This window comes from Neovison vison, chromosome 2 (assembly GCF_020171115.1).
Source record: "Neovison vison isolate M4711 chromosome 2, ASM_NN_V1, whole genome shotgun sequence".
Classification (NCBI taxonomy): Eukaryota; Metazoa; Chordata; class Mammalia; order Carnivora; family Mustelidae; genus Neogale; species Neogale vison.
The window spans coordinates 11,470,347-11,489,235 of NC_058092.1; the positions used below are offsets into that span (position 1 = coordinate 11,470,347).

An 18,889-nucleotide genomic window follows, 5' to 3' on the forward strand; every position below is an offset into this window, starting at 1 on the left:
TAAGAAAATGATTTTGGGGAAAATGACTGTTTTGCGAATTATGCACTTCATCTGGGTTTCGGTTATTCTGATTTTTTTCTGTTGGCATGTCACTAAGAGGGTGCTTATTGGCTTTTTCAGGATATTGATATTAAGAAAGTAAACGGAGTTCCTCAGTATGCGTTCTTGCAGTACTGTGATATTGCCAGCGTTTGTAAGGCTATTAAGAAGATGGATGGGGAGTACCTTGGAAATAACCGCCTCAAGGTAAAGGACTTTGCATAAGTTATTACGCTGTTAGGATTTGTTATGATTTAGAGGTTTTTTGTTTGTATGATTATTTAAAATTGAAGTATAGCTAGATAACCATAAAGGTGATACATTGCTTTGCATCCTCATCATCTTATACTGTAAACTGAATTAGGGGCGTCTGGGTGGCTCAGTGGTTGGGCGTCTGCCTTTGGCTCTGGTCATGATCTCGGTGTCCTGGCATCGAGCCCCACATCGGGGCTCCCTGCTCTGTGGGGAACCGGCTTCTCCCTCTCCCACTCCCCCTGCTTATGTTCCCCTCTCTCGCTTTGTCTCTTTCTGTCAAGTAAATGAAATCTTTAAAAAAATAAAAATAAACTGAAAATTAATACTTGGCTGGGGTGCCTGCCTGGCTCAGTCTATAGAGCATGTGACTCTTGATTTCAGGATTGTAAGTTCAGGTCCCATGATGGGTGTTAGAGATTACTTAAAAAAATAGAATCTTGGGGCACCTGAGTCGCATACTAGGTTTTGAGTGTCTGACTCCTGGTTTCTGCTCAGGTCATGATCTCACGGTTTTGAGATCCAGCCCCAAGTAGGGCTCTGTTAGCATGGAGTCTGCTTGAGACTCCCTCTCCTCCTGCCCCCCCCCGGCCCCAAAGAAATAAATAAATCTTTTTTTTTTTTTTAATTATTTATTTGTGTGTGAGAGAGAGAGCACAAGCTGGGGGCATGGAGCGGGAGAAGCAGGCTCCCCGCTGGGCAGGAGACTCCATTCCTAGACCCTGGGATCATGACGTGAGCTGAAGGCAGATGCTTAACTGACTGGGCCATCCAGGTGCCCCATAAATAAATAAATCTTTAAAAAAATAAATAAATAAAATTGGGGGTGCGTGGGCAGGAAGCCAAGTGCCTGGAGTTGATAAATTAAAATCTGGTGAATTAATACTTGCTCAGCCTGGCAGAATTAGTTTTATATGAATTTTTATTTGATTTTAACCAGATGGTTGCCCTTTGGGATGATGGTCTGTAAGATTCCTACAGAAGGCAGGTTTTTTTTCTTAGAATTATGTAGTTGAATAATTGGTGATTTTACTAATAGAAATTTCACCTCTCCTGTCCAGCTGGGTTTTGGAAAAAGCATGCCTACAAACTGTGTGTGGTTAGACGGGCTTTCTTCAAACGTGTCGGATCAGTATTTAACACGACATTTCTGCCGATATGGGCCTGTGGTAAAGGTAGGTGGGAGGTTTTGGTATTGGTGTCTGACTCCCTGTTCTCGGATTCTGTCTGTCAGCCCAAAGTTTTAGTGTTGACATTTTCTTTTCTTTAGTAACTCATAACTTGTCATAGAAGGACAACTCTGTCTATTAGCTTATGATATGAGGAAGTATTTTGGAAAACTATTTTGAACTGGCCAAGATGATTAATTTTTTAAACTAATTTGCATAATACTGGTAAATAGAATGTTTTTTAGGGGTTTTTATAATTTTATCTCATTAAAATTAGTCTAATTATCTAATTATTTACATTCACACTAATACATAATTAGACTTCATTTAGAAAAAAAAGAAGATGACTTTAAAGGGGCAGTGGGGACAAGAATACACACATCTAACTGATGTTGGTAATGTACCTGCGCCCAGCAGGAGGGTCTCTGGACCCCATTCCAGTACATGAAAGGAGAGCTTTGAACTCCTTGGAGCAGATTCACACTGTGGTGGGCATGGCGCATAACATCAGCATTTCTTTTGGTGTAGCTTTTGTTGTTCAGAGAAATGCACCATAAAGACGGCTGGCGTAAATAAAACATCCAGCTTTAAGTTAAGAATTCTACTTAAAACCAGAATTCACTGAAATTTATTATTTATTTTATTTTATAAATGTGTTCTAATTTATTCTTCTAGAATAAACAGTATATAAATGTGTTTTTTCTTGGCATTGTCCTTGAGACTTAAGATTTTCTTGGGATTGACCCTGAGTCTAGTGGATGAGACTCTTACTTGGTTTTTGTTTTGCTTTTTTTTGTTTTTGTTTTTTATAGGTGGTGTTTGACCGATTAAAAGGCATGGCTCTGGTTCTCTACAATGAAATTGAATATGCACAAGCAGCTGTAAAAGAGACCAAGGGGAGGAAGATCGGCGGGAATAAAATTAAGGTGTGCAGAGTGACTCTGAGCAGCATCTCACCGAGATCCCACCCTCTTACTAACGCACTGTGTAGTTGCCCGGCAGGGCCAGGGCTTTACAGGAATGCACTGTATGGCCTGTTTTTAAAGGGACTATTACTATTTGTATACTTGGCTCCTTGAGGCCACAGGGCCGTTAGCCACAGAATTTTCCCTGAAAATCATGTCAGTCAAGCAAATGTGCTTCTTTATACCCCAGGTTCTTGGTGCAGGCTGGCCCACATTCACCTGTGGGTATCTGCACACCCGGGAGCTCAAAGTGTCGCTCATTCCAGCTTCTCGAATGATCCTTTCTTCCTCTCCTTCTCTCCTAAAGAGTGGGTAACCACTGAACAGTCGATCTTTTGTCTGCTGTTTTGTTTAAAAACCTCTGTTCATGATAACTTGAAGGGGCTTATGCACTTAATACCTATAATGGTTAAATTGGAACGAGTCTTTTGAAATGAGATCTTGGTAGAGGATGGGTACCGTCGGCTTAAGTGACTAAGGCCCAGCTGTGAGGGAAGTTTGAATGTTCTTCCATATTTCACTTTATGTTCTAACCGTGGTTCCAGCAAATTTGCAACACAGATTCCTGGGTTTAGTCAGTCTCATTATTTGGCAACCTAGAATCTCCATAGGTGGTGTTTCAGTTTTCCATTTTGCCTTTTCCACTCCTTCAGTGTGGGTTCTGGAGGTTTAAATTATAGTTCTTTATCAAGAATTCTGTTGAATTTGAGAGAGATTTCACATTATCAACATACAGTTTCAGTTAGAACTGTTTCACTTAGTTGAGACAGATTGTTCTTACTTGACGTTTATCCAGAGGGCTATGTTGGGAAGGATTTTCAAATTCAGTAATGCTTTCCATCTTGAAAACCTGAAACTTGAATCAAACACCTTCTGTTCTTTCTTTTTAAGGTGGATTTTGCAAATCGAGAAAGTCAGCTGGCATTTTATCACTGTATGGAAAAATCTGGTCAAGATATCAGAGACTTTTATGAAATGTTAGCAGAAAGAAGGTATGTATTTTTTTTTTCCAAGTAAGAAGATATGTATTTTAAACCTATCATCATAGCTTGAATTTTAAAATTTCAAATATATCAAATTTAGATGGGATTAACTTTTATTTTTCACCCGCCCCCTTTTCAAAAGATTTTATTTATTTATTTGACAGAGACACAGCGAGAAAGGGAACACAAGCAGGGGGAGTGAGAGAGACAGAAGCAGGCTTCCACTGAGCAGGGAACCCGATGTGGGGCTTAATCCCAGGACTCATTTGGGATCATGACCCAAGTTGAAAGCAGACACTAAACGACTGAGCCACCCAGGCGCCCCTCACTCCTTTTATCTACACTTAACCCCCCAAATCTTTCCTTTTATCCCCTCATTCAGAAACACAGGTTTATTTTTATGAATCCAGTTTTCATGTGGCTCGTGGGATTTAGGTTAAGCTAAATACATTTCTCACTGAATGCTGCTAGAATTTGAAAGAGTTACTGTTTTGCTAGATTATAACTTGATATACAAATCATCCTGCTTAACAGTTTTAAATTAAATATGATAACATGTTGAAGGGCACTGCAAACTGTTAAGTGCCTTGTATATTTAGTAATGACAACATTCAGATTATAACTGTGCGTGTACTCAGACTGTTAGTCAGAAAATAATTGAGGGGCCTCTGGGTGGCTCATTCAGTTGAATGTCTGACTCTTCTTGATCTTTCTTTAGGTCTTGATCTCAGTCAGGGTCATGAGTTCGGGCCCCGCATTAGGCTCCACACTAGGCATGGAGCCTTCTTTTAAAAAAATTTTGTTTTAATTGAAAATATTATCGGGAGCTTTCTTTGTTTTAAATTTGAATCTTCTGTGGGGGCGCCTAGGTGGCTCAGCTGCTTTTGGCTCAGGTCATGATCCCAGTGTCCTGGGATCGAGCCCCACGGCAGGCTCCTTGCTCAGCAGAGAGCCTGCTTCTCTCTCTCCCACTCCCTTTCTTGTGTTCCCTCTCTCGCTATCTCTCTGTCAAATAAATAAATAAAATCTTTTTTAAAAATTTTTTTTAAAAGATTTTATTTATTTATTTGACAGACAGAAATCACAAGTAGGCAGAGAGGCAGGCAGAGAGAGAGGAGGAAGCAGGCTCCCTGCTGAGCAGAGAGCCCTATGCGGGGCTTGGTCCCAGGACCCTGAGATCATGACCTGAGCTGAAGGCAGAGGCTTTAACCCACTGAGCCACCCAGGCGCCCCTTTTAAAAAATCTTTGAGTCTTCTAAATAATTTGTGAATAAGTGAGCCAAAGCATATATAAATTGGTAACTTTAGCCATGTAAAAAATAAACCTTATTTCCTCTTGTTAATTTTTTTGGGGTCATGCTAATATTTGATTTTTTCTTTTCCTGCTTGTAGGAAACATTGCAGTTCTGAATCATGTTAGGTCTTATAGTTTGAACCAGGCTATCTCTATTAGCTTAAAACTGTCCCCAAACTGGTAGTTGACTCTTTTCTGGACTGAATATATTAAAACCCCCTAACAGAGTGTCATCAAGTGCTTCAATAGCCAATCACATTTGAAAGTGGAAGCTATCATCCACATGATCAAGCTGTTTGCCTAGGCATGCCTCTGTGATTAAGTCTTCTGGAATGTCACCACTGGATCTCCACCCCTGTTCATGTGTGTTACAAGGCTGTGTGTGAAAAATGCTTTTAGACACTCTAGTTTAAGTATGAAAGGGGGGTCTGCAGGAAGTATTTGTGAGATCCTAATCAGTTGCCAGAAACCCGTAGAATTATTGCCTGTTCTTTGCACTTTATTTCTGTTTTAGTCATAGAAGGGGTATGTGTATATATATGTGTATGTGTGTATATATATATATATATATACACACACACACACTTTTTTTTTTTTAGTCCTTTCCTTGTGGGATATTGTATGACAGACATTGAATATTGGGAAAGTTTTTTTGTTTGTTTTTTTTTTAATTTATTTTTAAAGATTTTATTTTTAACTAATCTCTACACCTGAATGTGGAAGTGAACTTAGAACCCCCAGAGCAGGAATTGCATGCTCTACCAACTGAGCCAGTCAGGTGGCCCTGGGGAGGGTTTTTTTTGTTTTTTTTTTTAATTGTTTTTGCTTTGTTTTGTCTTTTAAGATTTTGTTTAGTTATTTGACACACACAGAGAGAGAGAGAGCACTAACAGCAGGAGTGGTGGGCAGAGGGAGAGGGAGAAGTGGGCTCTCTGCCGATCAGAGAGTCGGATGTGGATCCCAGGACCCTGGCATCATGACCTGAGCTGAAGGCAGAGACTTAACTGAGCCCCACAGGAGCCCTCCCATACACTTACTATGTTCAGAAAGTTTCCTTTTATTCCTCCTTTGATGAGGGTTTTTTCTTTTTCTTTTTTTTTAAATCATGAAAGTGTCCTGGATTATCAGTTAAAATTACGTTTTTTCTTTATTAATATGGTGGATAATGTTGATTGAATTTTATATTTGAACCACTCCTGCATTCTTCTTTTAAAAAAATATTTAATATATATAATGTATATAATATATACATTAAAAGTATTTAATAATGCAATACTGATTTAATGAAAGTTTTTTAAGTGGGTTATGAAGCAGTAGGTATAGTATGACCCAGTTTTATAAAACAAAAGCACATGTATGCACATACATGCAAAGAAAAAAGACTGAAAAGATTTGTATACATGTACACACACATAGACTACATATATGTTTATACACATACAGAAATTTATGTATAGCAGCATTTGTATCTATTTCAAGGTGTTTAGATTATTAGTGATTTTTTTTTTTTTTTAAAGATTTTATTTATTTATTTGACAGAGAGAGATTACAAGTAGGCAGAGAGGCAGGCAGAGAGAGGAGGAGGAGGAAGCAGGTTCCCTGCCGAGCAGAGAGCCCTATGCGGGACTCGATCCCAGGACCCTGAGATCATGACCCAAGCCGAAGGCAGCGGCTTAACCCACTGAACCACCCAGGCGCCCTTAGTGATTTTTTTCTAAAGATTTTATTTATTTATTTGAGAGAGAGAGAGTGAGAGCTTGAGAGGGGAGGTCAGAGGGAGAAGCAGACTCCCATGGAGCTGGGAGCCTGATGCAGGACACATCCCAGAACTCCGGGATCATGACCCAAGCCAAAGGCTTAACCAACTGAGCCACCCAGGTACTATAGTGATTTTTTTTTTATTTATTATTAGCATGTATTATTTGTTTCAGGGGTGCAGGTCTGTGACTCATCAGTCTTACACAATACACAGTGCTCACCACAACACATACCCTGAAGAGGTTTTTAATTTTTTTAATTTTAATTTTTATTAAAGATTTTACTTACCCACTTGAGAGAGAGAGAGACAGTGAGAGAGAGCACAGGCAGGGAGGAGAGGGAGAAGCAGGCTCCCCACCAAGCAGGGAGCCCGATATGGGGCTTGGTCCTTGGACCCTGGTACCACAACTGGAGCTGAGCTGAAGGCAGATGCCCAACCGACTGAGCCACCCAGACACCCCTGGGGTGGTTTTTTAAAATGAAAAATGTACCCCATAGTCCAGTTCCCAAAAGCTTGAACTACTAAGGATTTGATAGTTTTTTGCTAGTAGATGAATCCACAGCCCTTTAGCCGGAAAGTTAGTTTTGATACAAGGCTTTCCTGTGTCAGCTTGTGTATGTGTGTGTGAGAGAGAGTGCATGTGCATATGTTGGAGAATATGTGGGTCTGTAGATAGAGGAAAACATTTTCCATCCTGGCTCCCCAAGTAGCAGTTTGAAGTCATTGTTAACATTTTAAGTGCTGGGGCACCTGGGTGGCTCAGTCATTAAGCGGCTGCCTTTAGCTCAGGTCATGATCCCAGGGTCCTGGGATCGAGCCCCGCATCAGGCTCCCTGCTCAGAGGGAAGCCTGCTTCTCCCTCTGCCCACTCCCCCTGCTTGTGTTCCCTCTCTCACTGTCTCTCTGTCAAATAAATAAATAAATCTAAAATAAATAAATAAATAAACAAAAAACCTTCCATTAAAAAAAAAATAACATTTTAAGTGCTTATAGGAATCCTTCTCCTTAAGCTAGTGGAAAGTTTGTTGGTGTTCTGGTAGCACCTAAGACATAAAACATCCATTAGAATCTTCTGTGCATACATCAAATATTTTTCAAAGACTAGTGTCTTGTGAGGGTTGGATAATGCTGTGTGGGTGTTCTTTTATTTATTTATTTTTAATACTAACACTTAAATTCACTTGTTATACTGATGATCTGCCTCTGGCTTTGTTCTTTGTTTCTTACCGGTGGTTACTTATCCCTGCTGAGTGGAGTTTATCTCCTAATGTAGGAAGCAGGCGGATGTGGGACTTAACTCTGACTCAGTTTTGCCCCATTTCGTTTTGGATGGCAGTGCTCACAGAATGCATTCCTCGCAGTAGAACTTGAGGATCTTTGCCCTTTCTATAGAGTGGAAGGAAGTCATCCCATTGAATAGTTAATGCAGGAATGAAAAAAATGCTTCCCCTCTAATGATAGCTTAGCTCAGGAATACAGGACCAGTTTGCATAGGGCACTGCAGTTTAAAAGTACCTTTTCATTTATTCCCTCAAATACTGTGTCAGAGAGGTAGGGCGGTTACTCTTCTCCTGTGTTACCTTTGGTGGGAACTGAAGATCGATGACTTCCTGATAAGGTCACAGGCTAAGATGTTGGGCTGGAGATAAGCCAGTGCTCTTACCTGCTAGTGCATTGAGCTTTACACTTTACCAAAATGATTCTCAAGGTGAACTTACAGGATCCGATTCTATTATGCTTTAGGTGAATTTCCCACCTACTTAGGGGAGTTAGGATATCGTACAGTCATGTGAACAGAGTTCTCTCAAAACCTGGCTTTTCCAGGTTCTTTGGAGACCCTTTTTGTCCAAGGTACAAGTGTGCAGTTGTACTCTCCTGCTTGACTTGAATTCTTTGAAGGCAGGAACACTCATTTCTTTAGGTGGTCGGGAACCCTGCAAAATATGTCCAAAATCAATTGTTCACACGTATGCCTTTGATTTATGTAACTTCGTATTTTTGGATGTAGTTTTATTTAGTTTGATTAATCTAAAACATACTTGAGACTGCTTTTATAGTATGACTTGAAGCCTACTGTTAATGTGGGCAGTGAGCCAGTGACTATTCTAGGTGTCTCAATCACTTTGTATTAGAAAGCATACAGTGTGTTTACCTTTATGTATGAAAATGTGCTTCCTTGGAGTTTGAATTTACATTGGTGATGAATTAAATTAGCCGAATTCCACGCCTTATAACATTTATTTTAAGGTAGCTGGTCATTGTTTAGGCAAAGAATCTGATTCCTCTGAAACTTCAGAAAGATCATCTTGAATCCAGTTAAACAAAATGATACAGATATACCATAATGTTCTCTTTAGACCAAGAAATTCTGTGTGTAAGTTCATGGAATAATGTGTTATTGTTGTTCCCAGTGTCTGAATGTTGTCTTAGATGCTTCATCTAAGAGAACATTCTTGGAGAGTGGGCTAGCACACCACCTAGGAGTAGCTTTGACATATTTTTCAGCAGTTACTTCAGTGCTTCCTATGAGCCAAACACTGTTACAGGAAGACCCCAAAAAAGCTAATGACTTTAGGGGCTTAAATTTTAGATTTTTTTTATGTTTCAGTAAGCCACTAGTGGCAGTACTGCATAGAATATATGACTTGCTTGAGGGAACAGAAATGGAGGGTGAGGGCGCCTGCATGGCTTAGTGGGTTAAGCCTTTGCCTTTGTCTCAGGTCATGATCTCAAGGTCCTTAGATCAAGTCCCGCATTAGGCTCTCTGCCAGCTTATGATCTCTGTCTGTCAAATAAATAAATAAAATCTTAAAAAAAAAGAAAGAAAGAAAGAAAGAAAGAAAGAAATGGAGGGTGAACAAGAGTGAAAGAATTGATCTCTGTTATGGGTGAATTTTTATCTGTCATACATATTCTTGTGTGTACATTTAATCCTGTCTTGAATGCCCCCGATCGGTCACTATAAAAGAAAACTATGGTGAATTCCTTTACAGTTGAGGAATCCTCTCACAAAGCTTGTGTTCAGTTGGTGGCTTGGGGAAAAGTAACATTCCTGAAGGTCAAGTATGTGCCTCACACTAGGTCAGGAAAGTTCTTAAAACTGGTATCTTATTTAATCCTCTTAAGAGCCTTATGAGGAAAGGTTACCACTGTTTTACAAGTGAGGAGACAGCTCAGGGAGACTGGCCTGCCCCATTTTTTGTTTGTTTGTTTGTTTGTTTGTTTGTTTTTGTTTTTTAATTGCGAATTGAGAAAATGCACTATTATCAGTATCATATGGGTCACGTTAGGTAGGAGGATATCAGTTAAATTATTCTCATTATTTCCCAATAATGCATTTGTTTCCCAAGTTGTGGTAAGAATATCTTTTGATAGAAAAGTAATTATGAGAGACTTAGAAATGTGGGGATGTGGTATTGGTTACTAGTGCTCATTAGAAGTCATGACACCTCAACCAAAGGAATGGCAAGGGCTGAAGTGCTGTCCAGTAGAAACATAATGCAAACTAAATTTGTGGTTTTAAATTTCCTAGTCGACACAGTAAAAAAATGAAAAGAAAAGGTAAAATTAATTTTATTCAACTCAGTATTTGTAAAGTAGTAATATTTCAACATATATTCAATATATGTTCAATTTATTCAAAATAAATTACTGGTTTTTTTTTTTTTTAAACTAAATCTACCAAGTCCAGTTTGTATTCTTTATTCACATCTCAAATTTCAAGTTCTCAATAGCCATGCATAGATTTTGGCTACAGATGGTATTGGATGGTCTGTGTCTAGCTAATGAGTAAACGATGGCAAAGTTTTTTTTTTTTTAAGATTGTATTTATTTGAGAGAGCGAGGGGGCTGGGGGAGTGGCAGAGGGAGAGTTGGGGAAGCAGACTCTCTGCTGAGCAGGGAGCCCCATGTGCTCGATCCTAGGACTCTGTAATCTCATGTGTATATTTAATGTGTCAGTGACAAGAAAACACAAAAGACTAATACATTCTTTTTCATATTTGGTAGAGAGGAACGAAGGGGATCTTACGACTATAGCCAAGATCGTACATATTATGAGAATGTTCGTACTCCAGGCGCATATCCTGAGGATTCCAGACGGGATTATCCAGCCCGAGGGCGAGAATTTTATTCAGAGTGGGAAACTTACCAAGGAGACTACTATGAATCACGATACTATGACGATCCTCGTGAGTACCGGGATTACAGAAGTGATCCTTATGAACAAGATATTCGGGAGTACAGTTACCGGCAAAGGGAACGAGAGCGAGAACGCGACAGGTTTGAGTCTGACCGGGACAGAGACCACGAGAGGAGGCCGATTGAGCGCAGCCAGAGCCCAGTGCACTTGCGGCGCCCACAGAGTCCTGGTGCATCCCCCTCACAGTCGGAGCGGTTGCCAAGTGATTCTGAAAGGAGGATTTACAGCCGATCCTCAGACCGGAGTGGGAGCTGTAGCTCACTTTCTCCTCCAAGATACGATAAACTTGACAAATCTCGCTTGGAACGCTATAGTAAAAATGAGAAGACAGATAAAGAAAGGACTTTTGATCCTGAGAGAGTGGAAAGAGAGAGACGCTTAATAAGGAAGGAAAAAGTGGAAAAGGACAAAACTGAAAAGCAGAAACGAAAAGGTAAAATTCATTCCCCTAGTTCTCAGTCTTCAGAGACAGACCAAGAAAATGAGAGAGAACAGAGCCCTGAAAAATCAAGGAGTTCTAATAAACTGAGCAGAGAGAAAGCTGACAAAGAAGGAATAGCAAAAAACCGCCTGGAGCTCATGCCCTGTGTGGTTTTGACTCGAGTGAAAGAGAAAGAGGGGAAAGTTATTGACCACACTCCTTTGGAAAAGCTGAAAGCCAAGCTTGATAATGACACTGCCAAGTCTTCTGCCCTAGATCAGAAACTCCAGGTCTGTCAGACGGAGCCTGCTAAGTCGGACTTGTCTAAACTGGAATCTGTTCGAATGAAAGTGCCAAAGGAAAAGGGACTGTCAAGCCACATAGAGGTGGTAGATAAGGAAGGTAGGCTTAAGGCCAGGAAGCACCTAAAACCAGAGCAGACTGCCGACGGGGTCAGCGCTGCAGATTTGGAAAAACTGGAAGCAAGGAAGAGGCGTTTCGCCGATTCCAATCTGAAAGCAGAAAGGCAAAAATCCGAAGTCAAGAAAAGTAGTCCAGAGATGGAAGACGCTCGGGTACTTTTAAAAAAGCAGCCTGACTTATCATCTAGAGATGTCATTCTGCTGAGGGAAGGAGAATCAGAAAGAAAGCCCGTGAGGAAAGAAATTCTTAAACGAGAATCTAAAAAACTCAAACTAGACAGACTTAATGCTGTTCCCAGCCCCAAAGACTGTCAGGAGCTTGCCAGTGTTTCTGCCGGGACTGGCTCGAGGCCCACCTCAGACCTGCAAGCGAGGCTGGGAGAACTGGTGTGCGAATCTGTGGAAAATCAAGAAATCCAGTCCAAAAAACCCATTCCCTCAAAACCACAACTCAAACAGCTGCAGTTAGTAGATGATCAGGGACCAGAGAGAGAAGATATTAGGAAAAACTATTGCAGTCTTCGCGATGAGACACTTGAATGTAAATCAGGCCAAGAGAAACCACAGTCAGTAAATACTGAAGAAAAAATTGGCATTGATATTGATCACACGCAGAGTTACCGAAAACAAATGGAGCAGAGTCGTAGAAAACAGCAGATGGAGATGGAAATTGCCAAGTCTGAGAAGTTTGGCAGTCCTAAAAAAGATGTAGATGAATATGAAAGACGGAGTCTGGTTCACGAGGTGGGCAAACCCCCCCAAGATGTCACGGATGACTCTCCTCCCAGCAAAAAGAAAAGGATGGATCACGTTGATTTTGATACCTGCACCAAGCGAGAGAGGAATTACAGGAGTTCACGCCAAATCAGTGAAGACTCCGAAAGGACCGGCGGCTCTCCCAGTATCCGGCATGGTTCCTTCCATGAGGAGGACGACCCTGTGGGCTCCCCGAGGCTCGTGTCAGTAAAAGGGTCTCCTAAAGTAGATGAAAAAGGTCTCCCCTATTCTAACATAACAGTCAGAGAAGAGTCCTTAAAGTTTAATCCTTACGATGCTAGCAGGAGAGAACAGATGGCAGACATGGCCAAAATAAAGCTCTCTGTCTTGAGTTCTGAAGATGAACTAAATCGGTGGGATTCTCAAATGAAACAGGATGCCAGCAGATTGGACGTGAGTTTCCCAAACAGCATAATTAAGAGAGACAGCCTTCGAAAGAGGAGTGTACGTGACTTGGAACCTGGTGAGGTGCCGTCTGATTCTGATGAAGATGGCGAGCACAAGGCCCACTCCCCCAGAGCCTCTGCTTTATATGAGAGCTCTCGGCTGTCTTTTTTATTGAGGGACAGAGAAGATAAACTGCGTGAGCGAGATGAAAGACTCTCCAGTTCTTTAGAAAGGAACAAATTTTATTCTTTTGCACTGGATAAGACAATCACACCAGACACCAAGGCTTTGCTCGAGAGAGCTAAATCGCTGTCTTCATCTCGAGAAGAGAATTGGTCTTTTCTTGATTGGGACTCCCGTTTTGCTAATTTTCGAAACAACAAAGATAAAGAAAAGGTTGACTCTGCCCCAAGACCTATTCCGTCCTGGTACATGAAAAAGAAAAAAATTCGGACTGATTCGGAAGGAAAAATGGATGACAAAAAAGATGATCATAAAGAAGAAGAACAGGAAAGACAGGAATTATTTGCATCTCGTTTTTTACACAGCTCGATCTTCGAACAAGATTCCAAGCGACTGCAGCATCTAGAGAGAAAAGATGAAGACTCAGACTTCATCTCTGGTAGGTTGTATGGGCGGCAGACAGCCGATGGCGCAAACAGCCCAGCCGATTTGATTCCAGAGCCCGTAGTTCTTTTCCATAGCAGATTTATGGAACTCACGCGAATGCAACAGAAAGAGAAGGAAAAAGACCAAAAACCCAAAGAGGTTGAGAAACAGGAAGATAGCGAGGATCATCCCGAGACCCCAGAATCGGCTTCTGAGAGTAAAGAGTCAGAACTGAAGACTCCCCCTCCGACTGGGCCTCCTGCCGTCACAGCTGCAGCTCCAGAGTCAGCCTCGTCGTCCCTGGAGAAGACGACAGCCAGCGAAAAAGCAGGGGAGGTGCCACTGGAGACAGAAGAGAAACCCAGGGAGCTGGCCTCCACCTCAGAAGAAGCAAAGCCCGTGTCTGAGCAGGCGGCCACCGCTGTGCAGCAAACCGAACAGGCCGACCTGCCCTCAGGAGTGGACACCAGGAAAGACGCTGCTGGGCCTCCCTCGGTTGCCGAAGAGGGCTCATCTGCCGACCCGCTGCCTTACCTGGACACCAAGCCTCCGACTCCCGGGGCCTCGTTTTCCCAGGCGGAGGTCACCGCAGATCCGGAACCTGATAGTGCCCAGCCGCCTTCCAAACCCACCCAGAAGCCTGAGGAAGCCGATGAGCCAAAAGTGGAAAAGCCAAACTCCGCTGCTGACGTTGAACCTAATGCAAATCAGAAAGCTGAAGTTGTCCCCGAGGTTCAGCCTCAAGCTTCTGAAGACATTGAGGTTGAGCCTCCGGTGGCTACAAAAGATAAAAGGCCAAACAAAAGCAAGCGTTCCAAGACCCCCGTCCAGGCCGCCGCAGCAAGTACTGTGGAGAAGCCGGTGACCAGGAAGAGCGAGCGCATAGACCGGGAGAAACTCAAGCGGTCCAGTTCTCCTCGGGGAGAAGCCCAGAAGCTTCTAGAGTTGAAGATGGAGGCAGAGAAGATTACCAGGACGGCCTCTAAAAACTCAGCCGCAGACACGGAACACCCTGAACCAAGTCTGCCCCTCAGCCGAACAAGGCGCCGGAATGTGAGGAGTGTCTATGCGACCATGGCTGACCACGAGAGCCGCTCTCCTGTCAAGGAGCCCACGGAGCAGCCACGAGTGACCAGGAAGAGACTGGAGCGAGAGCTGCAGGAGGCCGCGGCGGTCCCCACCACCCCGAGGAGGGGGAGGCCTCCGAAAACACGCCGCCGTGCTGAAGAAGAGGAGGAGACCGAGGTGAAGGAACCAGTTGAGACCGTCAGACCAGCCGAGGGATGGAGGTCCCCACGAGCCCAAAAGTCAGGAGCTGCTGGCGGCCCACAAGGCAAAAGGGGGAAAAACGAGCCAAAAGCAGATGCTGAACGTCTGGAAGCCGCAGCTGAGGTGAGTCCCCAAGTAAACGTGAAAGAAAACACAAAAGCCAAAGCTGATAAAGAAGAAGCAGGAAGTGAACAAAAACGTGACAAAAAGGAACTTAGCACAGACAAAAATGCACCAGAAGCCCCTGCAGTTGAAGTGGTGGAGAAAAAAACAGCGCCTGAAAAAAACTCCAAGTCCAAGAGAGGGAGATCTCGAAACTCCAGGTCGGCAGCGGACAAGGCTGCAAATCTGAAAAACGTGGACACGGGCGTCAGTCCGAGTGCGGCGGCAGGCCCCGGGGGGCTGGCGGCAGACCAGGAAGCGGACGTGGCGGCTGGCCCCGCCGAGAAGAGCGAGAGTCCGCAGAAGGAAGGGAGTTCATCATCCCAGCTGAGCAGTGGTCCAGCCCCTCCGGACACGGCAGCGGAGGAGAAGGAAGGGGTGTCCGCCTCTGCGCCTTCCCCGGAAGCCAACCAGTTAGCCAAGCAGATGGAGCTGGAGCAGGCTGTGGAGAACATCGCGAAGCTCACCGAAAGCGCCGCCGCGGCCTTCAAGGCGGCGGCCGCGGATGCGCCAGAGGGCCTCTCCACCGAGGACGGGGACAAGCCGGCACACCAGGCGAGTGAGACAGAACTGGCTGCAGCCATTGGCTCCATCATCAATGACATTTCTGGGGAGGCAGAGAGCTTCCCAGCAGCTGCACCTTACCCTACAGAATCCCAGACAGATCTGCAGCCCCGCTCTCAGGCGCCGCAGCCCCCTGGGGAAGGAATGGAGCCCGAGACCAATGAGGCCGTGTCTGGCCTCTTGGAGACCGAAGCTGCTACAGAATCTTCTGGGCCACCAGCCGGTGCCCCTGACCCCTCAGCAGGCCCAGCAGACACCAAGGAAGCTGGGGGGAATAGTGGCGAAACCTCCCAGCCAGTGCCAGAAGCCAGAGGACCAAAAGAAGCAGAAGTCCCTCTTGCTCGGAAAGAGAAAGGGCGCCAGAAGACAAGTCGATCACGTCGCAAACGGAATACAAATAAGAAAACGGGGGGCACTGCAGAGACCCAGGTCGCCGAACCTGACCAAGTACAAAGCAAGAGTCCCGCTACAGCTGAGGAGACAGCGGTGCCACCCCCAGAAACTCCGCAGGAAGAGCAGCAGAGAGAAAAGCCCCAGTCCACTCCACCCGACTCCTGTGCTTCCGACCCAAGCAAGACTCCGTCCATCGAGAATCTGTCCCAGGAGAGCAGCGTTGAAGCAAAGACTCCCACCAGAGCGCCTGCGCCCCCAGCCCTTCCCCCTCCCTCCCAGCCCTCACCAGTGGAGGAGGAGCCACAAGCCAGATTCAAGGTGCATTCCATCATCGAAAGTGACCCGGTGACCCCACCCAGTGACTCAAGCACCCCCACCCCCACGGTCCCTTTGGTAACTGCAGCAAAGCTCCCACCCCCTGTTGCCTCTGGTGGTGTGCCACACCCGAGTCCCCCTCCTAAGGTCACGGAGTGGATCACCAGGCAGGAGGAGCCTCGGACTCAGTCCACCTCATCTCCAGCTCTTCCCCCAGACACAAAAGCTTCTGACATTGACACCAGCTCCAGTACGCTGAGGAAGATCCTCATGGACCCCAAATACGTCTCTGCCACTGGCATCACTTCCACGAGTGTCACGACTGCCATTGCGGAGCCGGTCAGCGCTGCCCCTTGCCTGCACGAGGTGCCAGCCCCGCCTCCAGTTGAGCCTAAAAAGCCACTTGTAGAAGAAAAACCAGCAGCTCCAGTACCCAACACCTCTGACACGCAGGCCCCAGAGGTTCCAGTAGCGGCTGAAAAGGAAAAGGTGGCTCCAGTCATCGCTCCCAAAATCACTTCTGTGATTAGCCGGATGCCTGTGAGCATTGATCTGGAGAACTCACAGAAGATAACTCTGGCAAAACCAGCCCCGCAAACCCTGACCGGCCTGGTGAGTGCTCTGACGGGCCTGGTGAACGTCTCCTTGGTCCCAGTGAACGCGCTGACCGGCCCCGTGAACGCCCTGAAGGGCCCCGTGAAGGGCTCGGTGGCCACACTGAAGGGTTTGGTGAACACTCCTGCGGGTCCTGTGAACGTCCTCAAGGGGCCAGTGAATGTTCTGACGGGGCCGGTGAACGTTCTCACTGCTCCGGTGAATGCCGCCGTGGGCACGGTGAATGCCGCCGCGGGCACGGTCAACGCCACTGTGGGCACCGTGAACGCCACCGCCGGCGCCATGAATGCAGGCGCCGTGACCGTCACAGCGGGGGCAGTGACCGCTGCATCTGGCAGTGCGACCGCCACTACAACAGGCACAGTGACGGTGGCAGGTGCAGTGATCACACCGTCGGCAAAGTGCAAACCCAGAGCCAGCACTAATGAGAACAGTCGGTTTCACCCAGGGTCTATGTCCGTGATCGACGACCGCCCGGCAGACACAGGCTCTGGGGCCGGGCTGCGTGTGAACACGTCTGAAGGGGTCGTGCTCCTGAGCTACTCGGGGCAGAAGACTGAAGGCCCGCAGCGGATAAGCGCCAAGATCAGCCAGATCCCCCCGGCCAGTGCCATGGACATCGAATTCCAACAGTCAGTGTCCAAGTCCCAGGTCAAGCCTGATTCTGTCACCCCGTCACAGCCTTCGCCCAAAGGCCCCCAGGCTCCTTCGGGCTATGCCAATGTGGCCACTCACTCTACTCTGGTACTGACGGCCCAGACGTATAACGCATCTCCTGTGATTTCATCCGTGAAGGCGGACCGTCCGTCCTTGGAGAAGCCCGAGCCTATTCACCTCTCTGTGTCCACACCTGTCACCCAGGGGGGCACAGTGAAGGTTCTCACCCAGGGCATAAACACGCCCCCAGTGCTGGTTCACAACCAGCTGGTCCTCACCCCAAGCATAGTCACCACTAATAAAAAGCTTGCTGACCCTGTCACCCTCAAAATAGAGACCAAGGTCCTCCAGCCAGCGAATCTGGGGTCCGCCCTCAATCCCCACCACCCTCCTGCTCTGCCCAGCAAACTGCCTGCAGAAGTGAACCACGTCGCCTCGGGGCCCAGTACCCCGACGGATCGAACGGTCACCCACTTGGCAGCCACAAAGCCAGATGCGCACTCGCCTCGGCCCAGCGGGCCGGCGCCGGCCCCATTCCCGAGAACGTGCCACCCCAGCAGCACCGCGTCTGCCGCGCTCTCCACAAACGCCACGGTCATGCTGGCTGCGGGCATTCCCGTGCCTCAGTTCATCTCCAGCATACACCCGGAGCAGTCTGTCATCATGCCGCCCCACAGCATCACCCAGACCGTGTCCCTGAGCCACCTGTCCCAGGGCGAGGTGAGAATGAACACTCCCGCGCTACCCAGCATCACGTACAGCATCCGGCCCGAGACTCTTCACTCTCCGCGGGCCCCTCTGCAGCCCCAGCAGATAGAGGTCAGGGCCCCGCAGCGCGCGGGCACACCGCAGCCGGCCGCAGCCGGCGTGCCGGCCCTGGCCCCCCAGCACCCTCCCGAGGAGGAAGTGCATTACCACCTCCCTGTCGCTCGAGCTGCGGCCCCCGTGCAGTCTGAGGTGCTGGTCATGCAGTCCGAGTACCGCCTGCACCCCTACACCGTGCCCCGGGACGTGAGGATCATGGTGCATCCGCACGTGACGGCGGTCAGCGAGCAGCCCCGGGCAGCCGACGGGGTGGTGAAGGTGCCACCAGCCAGCAAGGTCCCACAGCAGCCCGGGAAGGACGCCGCCAAGACGGCGGAAGTCAAGGCAGCGGCGGCCCCGGCCCCGGCCCCCGCCCCTCACGGGGAGGCCCGCATCCTCACGGTCACCCCCAGCAACCAGCTGCAGGGGCTGCCTCTGACCCCGCCTGTGGTGGTGACCCACGGCGTGCAGATCGTGCACTCCAGTGGGGAGCTGTTCCAGGAGTACAGATACGGAGACATCCGCACCTACCACGGCCCTGCTCAGCTCACGCACACTCAGTTTCCTGCCGCCACCTCCATCGGTCTACCTCCTCGGACCAAGGCTCCCGCTCAGGTAAGTGCCACACAGCAGCCGTCCTCCCTGTGGTGGCTGAGTTGCCGGCACCATCCCAGACACGTGGTGCCCTTTCTGTGAGTTTAAAGAGGCGCTTCTGAAACTGCAGGGTTCGGGAATCCGATCACCATGCAGAGGACGGACTCTGAGGGATCTCATGGTGTTCGTGGTTGGGGGTGGGGGGGGGTTGCCTCTTGTGTGCAGGGGTGTGGGGGAG

At 46.8% G+C, this 18,889-nt stretch overlaps 1 protein-coding gene across 2 annotated transcripts in view; it reads left to right on the forward strand.

Moving 5' to 3' along the window:
- SPEN (spen family transcriptional repressor) overlaps positions 1-18,889 on the forward strand; it is a 97,939-nt gene that overhangs the window by 75,893 nt on the left and 3,157 nt on the right. For both annotated transcript variants that reach the window (XM_044237234.1, XM_044237235.1), the window contains 5 exons: positions 121-246; positions 1,353-1,466; positions 2,273-2,386; positions 3,317-3,417; positions 10,470-18,672. In XM_044237234.1, coding sequence (XP_044093169.1) covers positions 121-246; positions 1,353-1,466; positions 2,273-2,386; positions 3,317-3,417; positions 10,470-18,672 — 8,658 coding nt within the window. The remainder of the gene's footprint in view (positions 1-120; positions 247-1,352; positions 1,467-2,272; positions 2,387-3,316; positions 3,418-10,469; positions 18,673-18,889) is intronic.